The following is an 8,586-nucleotide window of genomic DNA, read 5'->3' on the forward strand; positions in this document are numbered from 1 at the left end:
AGTTTCTGGATTTTCTTGATCCTAGTTTTTGGTTTAAGCACTAGATAGTCAAGAATGGCAAATAAGTTTTTAAACTCCTCCAACTCTGATTGAGAGTTAGGCAATGCTTGGAGTGTTGAGACGGATTGTGAAGCTGTTCTTTATCAGAAACAGGGCCTGGATGGGTTCGTAATATCTGCAAAGGGTGAGGGAGTGGGGAGTACCATTTCAGGAACACGTCTAAGAACACAGTAATGCATCAGTTACTTCAGATCTGTTTGGTAAGTGGCAGGATGCAAATAGGTAAATTCTTGAAGGAAAAACATGAACAACATACACTGTGTTTAACATGCCCTTTCTTGTTTTGTTATTTTTTTATTAGAAAAAAGCCATGTTGGCGTTCCATACTTCAACACCAGCTGCCTGCAAACATCTTTGGAAGTGTGGGGTGGAGAACCAGGCCTTTTATAAGTAAGTAGCTTTTATTCATTTAATCATAGGTTTTAAAAGCACCCCTGGAACCCTTTATGTTTTGCAAACAGCTGCATATTCATTTTTTTAATATAGTCCTTTTCAGTATATTTAAGTGAATTATAAATGTGGTGCATTGTTCAGGGTGACTCCCAACCACTGGTTGGCCTGATCAAGTCCTGAACTTTATTTTACATTGGGTGTTTCCCATAGAGTTGCTGTGGGATTTTTTTTTTTTTTTCTTTTGATATTGCTATTTCCATCCAGCCTGTCATGGGATCTTTTTTCGGTTCGTGTCTCCTCAGAAGCAGACCTTGAGAAGAGTTTGTGCCAGTAGTTTCTTTGGGATGTGGTTACTGAACATACCAATAGGGGAGTGGAGGAGGGAGAAATAAGCAATTTAGGACACGTTGTTGAGCAGTCACTACTGAGAGCAGCTGGGCTCAGCTCTGCTGGGGAACTCTTGTCAGACTGTAGAATGGGTCTCAAAGTTCTCCCACTGACCAGCAAGGAGGTTAGGCTGTTTATCTACTAATTCCCCATTCATTTTGGCTTAGAGACACTTACGAGGGCAGAGTTAATACTCTCTGAGCATGGGTTGAATGTGCTCTCAACACTAGAAAAGAAACCTTGGGCAGGGAGTCACACATGTTCATAGTAGGAAGGCCTCAGTATATAGAGATGAGAGCGAAAGGTTTGTGGGTGGAATGCCATCAGAGTCTAGGATTGTAGAAAGTCAGTGCTGGACAGGACTTCAGAAACCATCCATAAAGCTCTCAGCTTTCAAAAGAGGTTAAAATTTAGGATTTTTCCATGAGTTCTAGCTTCTCCTCTTTGAGACACTTGCTGACTGGAAGAACAGTGGTGATGGATGCAGTCAGGAGCCTAGCCAGCCCCGCCTGGAGTATCAGCACCGCTCATCCCTGGAGCTCATCCAGGCGGCTTTTGCTCTATTTCCTGACTCCCTCCCCACTGAAATACTGTCTTTCTTATTAGACTTACCTGAAAATGCTGAATCTCTGAACGTCCTGGGCTTTGGCTGACAAGGACCATCAAGAGAATGAAGGCTGGAACAGTGTTTTTCAAACCCCTTTTCAGCCACAGAACTCTTTCCCTTAAACAGAAAGTGTAGGCAAAGCCTAATATGTAAAAAAGATAAAAATAGAGAAGCTGTGTTGTTGGTGAGGACCAGAGCTGGGACTGGGGACTGGAGACCCTTCACTCATTGCTCACTGCTCCCCAGGAGGTTGGGTGACCAGTTGTGTGAGTTTGCCTGGGACTTTCCCAGGTTTAGAATGAGAGTCTGGTGTCCCAGGAAACCCCTACATCCTGGGCAGATCCTGTCAGGAGCATGAGATGATTCACAAAATGCTGTGCTTCTTGGAAGGATGATACGTATCAATGAGACCCCAAGGCATCTGTGAGTCCCCTGCAGTGTTTGAGAACTGGTACACAAAGAACACCTGATGGCCTCTGAAAAATCAGCATGTCTAGACCTCTCCATCCACATGAGAGTGGAGAAAAGGAAAGGCAGGCAGTCTGGTGCTCTTAGTCTTTACTTGGAGCCTGCACATTTTTTTTGTTTTTGTTTTTAATCATTTTAAAAATTTAGATAGGGCTTCCCTGGTGGCGCAGTGGTTGAGAGTCCGCCTGCCGATGCAGGGGACACGGGTTCGTGCCCCGGTCCGGGAAGATCCCACGTGCCGCAGAGCGGCTGGGCCCTTGAGCCATGGCCGCTGAGCCTGTGCGTCCGGAGCCTGTGCTCCGCAACGGGAGAGGCCACAACAGTGAGAGGTCCACGTACAGCCAAAAAATAAAAATAAATAAAAAGTAAAAAAATTTAGATAATACTCATATACCATAAAATTAACCCTTTAAAGTATGCATTCAGTGGTTTTTAGTATAATTCACAAAGTTATGCATTCATCACCACTATCTAATTACTTAGGACATTGAGTAGTTTTTTTTTTTTTGCACACATATTGTTTTATCACGTGTGAGCAAGTCAGTTGGTATATGGAGTCAAATAAAAGTAAAAACAGAATTGAAAAGAGGGGGAAGAAGGGGAAAAAACCCACAATCGAAGGAATCCGTTTTGGACCTTTTGGGATACACTCATTATCTGGCAGCTAACAAAGTGGTCTGATAATTCTGTCATTGAATGGGCCAACTAGGCATATCAAAGAAACCACTTCCAATCATCTGTAGATGCTTCAGAACCCAGGGAGTGTAGCTGTGAGCACAGGTGGCACCCTATAGAGTTGGCCGAGTCCTTGCATCAACACCTCTGCTTTGGTTGGGACAGGCTACCCCATCTCTCCCATTAGGACTTCTAATCACTAATATTTGTACTCATCTGAGTTTTGCCCAAACCCTGTGTTCCTCCACTGTCCCATAACCCTCCCTGTTCCTTAGGAAAGAGGAGAGAGATAGCTCATCCTGACCCAGCTGTGTGACCTCGGACCAGTGGCCGACCTCAGCCTTCTCATATGTACAATGGAGGGAACTGGGGCTCAGGCATGGTTTGCTTGCATCTCTGTGGCCTAGTGTTAAGGACCGTGGGCTTTAGAAGCCAAGAGGCTTGGGTTTGAATCTTGACTGTCGCTTACTAGCCGTGTGGCCTGGAGCAAAACACTGAACACTTTGAGCCTCATATTTATTTTTCATCTGTAAAATGTGATTGGCAATCCCTGCCCTGCAGTGTTTAGTTCCGCCAGGCACACGGACCATCCATAAGTGGTAGCTGCTGCTATGACTCTGACAACTACCCCCTCCAGTAACAGTGAAAGTCTTCTGAGTGCCAGTTTGTTGCTGAGCCCGGTCACTTCTGAAGGGCTCTGATCCTGTGAAGCTCAGGAGTGGGCTCCTGCTTCCTCTCCTGCTCCGTCCCTTTCCCAGGCAGTGGTGTTGGCCCTGCTTCCAGCTGACCGGCACTGCGCCTTCATGGTTTCGGCTGGCAGAGCAAGGGCCCTGATCTTGTTTTCTGGGTTGGGGGTGGTTTGCTCCCTCCTTTGCACTTCACCTGACATGACAACAGGGAGGCCCAGTGGCCAAGAATTCCCTAGTGTGCTTTTAACATATGACTATGGTGCTAGTTGTCAGCTGGCCCGGGGCCACTGATCAGGTTTGAAAGCCCTGACTCTGAGATTTGCTGCCTGGGAACGGAGCCCAGAAGCAGAAACTCTGGTTCTCCCTCCTGCTCCAACCCCCAGAGGATCCCCAACACAGACTTAGATAGTCACCATCTCAGAGCTTCCTCTGTGCCGTGTGTTTTTAGGTGCTACCGCCTAAAATGAGCACTGGAACATGCCATTTCTGGGCGCTGATTCCCTGAAAGCACACTGGATTCCCTGAAGGGGTCAGTGGCTCCCTGGTGCTTCCATTTGATGAATCTTTATCTCACACTAGCTTTATGCCATGTCAGCGCTAGGCACTGAGGACACAGTGGAGGCTCAGATGAAACTCTCTGTTCCCAACTTTGTATGGAATTGTGTGCAGGACATAAAGGCAGTCCCTAATAAATTCCTTATCTGGAGTTAGTGTACATTTTGTCAGAGGAACAGTATTATACTTGGTTGTCAAGGACCCAGAGTATCTCCCTAAACGGACACCTCTCACACTTTAGTGAGCACGTGAAGTACCCGGAGATGCTGTTAGAATGTGGATTCTGGTTCAGTAGGTCTGGGTGGGGCCCAAGAGTCCGTATTTCTAATAAGCTCCCCAGTGATGCTGAGCTGCAGGCCCATGGACCACACTTGAGTAATAAGGTTCTAAACCAGAGGTTCTCAGCCTGACTGCATGTTAGAATCAGCTGGGGGAGCTTTTAAACAATACCAATGTCGACCCTACCCCTGACCCAATTAAACTAGAATCTGGGTCCTCACAAAACTGTGTACACGAGTGTTCATAGCAGCATTCTTCATAATAGCTAAACCAAATGCCCATCAACTGATAAAAGGATAAAGGAAAGTGGTCTATCCATACAATGGACTATTATTCAGCCATAAAAGGAAGGAAGTACCTACTGACTCCTGCTACAACATGGATGAAACTTGAAAACATGATGCTAAAGAGTAGAGGAGATAAGGAGTGGAAGAAGGAAGGGACTGCCAGTGGGTACAGGGGGCTTCCTTTCGGGGTAATGAAAATGTTTTTCTGATGAATTTTTAACTTCGTGCATTATACTGAAAACCACTGAAACATAAAATCTAAAAGGGTGAACTTTATGTTATGTGAATTATATTTCAATAAAGCTGTTATTTTAAAAATTCAGAATCTGGGATGAGGGGACTAGATGTTGGTAGTAATACACCTTTCCCAGGAGGTGTGAACCTGCAGCCTAGGGTTCAATGCTCTAATCCACTGATTCGCAAAGTTAGGGTCCCTGGACCAGCTTCAGCATCCCCTGGGAACTTGTTAGAAAGGCAGATTCTTGGGCTCCAGCCCAGACTTACTGAATCAGAACCTTGTGTTTTCAAAAGCCTGCCAGGTGATCCTGATGCTTTCTGAAGTCTAAGAACCTGCATGGCTAAAGCACTATTTTAAAATACAGACAAGCCTGGGTTTGCAGCCTCGTTCCTCCAGCTTCTATGATGTGACCATTGTTAAGTGACTTCACCCTTCTCTATCTCAATTTCCTCATGTAAAAATGTGGATTGCTTCCTCCTAGGAGAGAGCTGTGAGGATGAAATGAATTAGTGTATTTAAGATGCTTTGGACGGTGAATGGCCCCTAGTAGGGGCTCAATAATAACATATGTTGTTATTGCTCTGATTACTCCAGAAGCTGTAAACCATGGGAAAAAGGGAAGTTGTATTGTTAGTTCTAGAGGCGGCCTTTAGAGCACCACCCAGTGTGCTGACTGCCATCCCCAGCCCCTGTAGTAGCAGGTACCAGAGGAGAGAAGCTAGAGGCAGGGGTGAGTGGAGGCGTGTTCCTGCAGAGCTGTGCTGTGTGTGCATCGGATGATACTGACCCTCAGAGAACACTTTGCCTGTTCCAGGCACTGTCCGCATGTGTGCACACCTCACATATATTACCCCATTTAAAACACACCTTCAACGTCAGGAGTGGGCACAACTCCCTAGTGCCATGGAAGGGTACAGTGGTCTCTGGGTACAGTGGCTCTGCCCTGGCAGTTCTGGGGTGGGGGTGGTGGAGAGCTGTGACAGCAGAAAGGAAAGCAGTGATGAAGCCACCATGTGAATACACAGGTGTTGCCAAGTCATGTGCTGGTCAACTGGGGACTGGATTTCTCTGTGAGGTCAGATGTTTGAGAATAGTCAGTGCTTCTGTGCTGGAAGTTTGATGGGGAGTTGGAGGTGGAAGCGGGGAGAGGGCAGGCCTGGAAGAAGGTCGGAGGAGAGAGAATTGCTGTTTTCACTAGGTTGTGCCTTGATTGCCTTCGTTGGGAGGAAGACTTTTGTTCTGGGCTCGTTGATGGGAGAGCCTGGGAACAGAGAGCTGGAACAGGTCAGCTAGAGCTAGAGTTTAAAGGCTCTTTTATTGGCCTTCAGAGCGTTTGACACGGTTCCCGGGATTGGTCGTGGCTTAGAGGATTGGCTTTGGTAGGTCAATAGTGAGCAGGCAATACAGAGGTCTGGAGAGTGATAATGGGGATGGGGGAAAGGGAGAGGGAGGGAGAGTATTATATAATGAGCAGGTAGTACTCTAGGTGTTTTCAAATCATTTAATCTCATTTAACCCTCCTTGGAACACTATGAATTAGGTATTATAATACCCTTACCCTTTAAAAAATTTATAGAGAAACTAAGGCTCAGAGAAGCAACATGACTTGACCAAGGTCACAGGATCAAAAGCAGGAAAGAACCTGGCCCCTTGTTTCTTCAGGTAAAATGCTACCTGGGGGTCATTCAAGGAGAATATGGGGACTCAGTTTCTCCAGTGCAAGTAGGCTGCCTTGGAATGACCTTGGAGTGTTTGATAAAAATACAGACTCCCAGACCCCTCTCCAGACCTGCCTTATGAGAATCTGTAGTGATGCAACCTGAGAGCCGGTATCCTTAACCCCTACTCCAGGGGCAGCCGATGCACAGCCAGGTTTGGAAGGACGGCTAGGTGCATGTCCTGTGACCCAGCCGCCTTCCTCTTGCCCCCGTGTATTTCCTTCCATCCTACTCTCTGTTTCTCAATTCCCAGGGGGTTTGTGGGGTTCAAGCTCTCAGAATAAATTCCCCTGTTAAAATTCCATTAAATATCTCAGCCCAAACATTATCGGGCATCTCCCTGGACATTTGGGAGGGTGTGGGTTTGGTGGTAATGCTCTCGGTAGAGTGTCTGTGAGCAAATGAAATCATGCAAATAATCATCAAGGGCACTCAGCTGCCAGGAAGAAGCCAACGCTTTTATCAGTCCTCTCGTCCTGAGCAGACAGCTATTCACTTTCTCTGCACAATGTGTTCTTCTTGAGCCACTCTGGGTTTGTGTGGATGTAGCGGAGCACTGAGGCCACCCGCCAAGGGGCTGTTCTGGGTGTAAGGAGAAGAGAGTGGCCTCCACACGGGACTTGGAAGGGCAGGAGCTGAGGCTGAACGGGTGAGAGATAGAGCCGCCCACTGCTCTCCAGAAGAGCCCCCCTGTCACCGGAATTGCTTTGCTGTCCACACCCCTTTGAGCTTCTGGCATCTTCCATAAAATGGGCACAGAGTTGAGTCTGAATTTCAAAAACTGTAATTAAGACTCTTCCGGTGTGATGAATTGGGAGATTGGGATTGACATGTATACACTGATGTGTATAAAATGGATGACTAATAAGAAAAAAAATAAGAAAGACAAAAACAAACAAACAAAAAGACTCTTAGTAATCTTTTTAGCAGACTTCCTTGCCCCGAGGATCCTTAGGAACCTGGAACAATAACAGCAAGACAATAAGAAAAGCAGAAGCTGCTTTAGAATGTTTCTCCACCCTCCATCTCTGAGCACGTGGGAGCAACAGCCCTGCTGAGAAGATGGGGAGAGGCAGCCGGTGACGGAACATGTGTCAGGCCCATGGCTGTCTAGGGCTAAGGTTGGAGGTGCAGGGAGCAGACAGGCCCAGAGCAGGCACATCCTCAGAGGACGAGGCACAGTGGTCGCTGCCCCACATTAGCCAGGCTTGCTGGGCCATTTTCTCCTCTTCACTGGGTATGGTCTGTAACCTGGCTTTGGCCAGCAGCCTGTCCTAGGTGTCCAGACCCCCTCCGAGGTGTGGATCTCATGTGCTCTGCTTGTCCTTAGGGCTCCCACATTGTCTTCTCTGGGGCCTGCCTTGACAGGAATCCCCTTCCCTGGGCTTGCGCCCTTCTTCCCCTGCCCATCTTGCTCTCTAGATGTATCCTTTGTAGCCAGGGCCCTTCTCTGTGGGTTCAGGCAGTTGGCAAGAGTGTTTCTGTGGCTTTCCATTGTTCTGACGACAAAGACCAAATCTTTAACAAGGTCAAGTCCTGCTACATTAGGGGGGAAAACGTGTGAGCCACTGTGTGTAAAACAACCGTAATAACAATACTGGGAAATGCATGTCAGATCATCTTAGTTCTCCAGTGCTCAGGCTCAGAGCTTTTGCCTGCTGGGCTTTCTGCCTAGAACACTGCCACCACCCGCCCTGTTAACACCTTCCCTCCCTGGGTCTCGGCTCAAAGGTCCCTTCCTCAGGGCACCTTCTGTGGCCCCCAGACCAGATGGGCACCACGTTCACCCCAACACTTTCGTTGCATCTTTTCCTTCAAACGTGCACCACAGCATGTAATTTACATCTGTTCACTAATTTATGGGGGTTTCTAGATGAATATCTAGGCCCTCTGGGCCTTACGTTCCACAAATGCCAAGTCTGTGTCTTCCTGAGTTTAGCACAGGAATTAAGTGCTCTGTGCTCAGCTTCTGGGAAGTCCACGTTCTAGATTTTTTTTCAGAGTGTTTTTGTTTTGTTCTTATTTACGGGAAGGGCTCAGAGGTGCTGCATCAGTGCTTGGCTGGGCCTCTGTTCCTTGTGTTTCTTAGTCATCGACCAACACGGGTTCTTTTTCTTTTTGGCCTCGCGGCACAGCATACGGGATCTAGTTCCCTGATCAGGGATCAAACCCACGCCCCCTGCAGTGGAAGCGCGGAGTCTTAACCACTGGACCACCAGGGAAGTCCCAG

At 47.4% G+C, this 8,586-nt stretch overlaps 1 protein-coding gene across 3 annotated transcripts in view; it reads left to right on the forward strand.

Annotated features, from left to right (window-relative positions):
* The window catches only part of FRMD3 (FERM domain containing 3), a 313,237-nt gene that overhangs the window by 240,760 nt on the left and 63,891 nt on the right, over positions 1-8,586 (forward strand). For all 3 annotated transcript variants that reach the window (XM_027094154.1, XM_027094155.1, XM_027094156.1), the window contains exon 10: positions 362-450. In XM_027094154.1, coding sequence (XP_026949955.1) covers positions 362-450 — 89 coding nt within the window. The remainder of the gene's footprint in view (positions 1-361; positions 451-8,586) is intronic.

The sequence above is a fragment of the Aethalodelphis obliquidens genome, unplaced genomic scaffold, assembly GCF_003676395.1.
Source record: "Aethalodelphis obliquidens isolate GAN/ISIS:26980383/991018 unplaced genomic scaffold, ASM367639v1 scaffold88, whole genome shotgun sequence".
Lineage (NCBI taxonomy): Eukaryota > Metazoa > Chordata > Mammalia > Artiodactyla > Delphinidae > Aethalodelphis > Aethalodelphis obliquidens.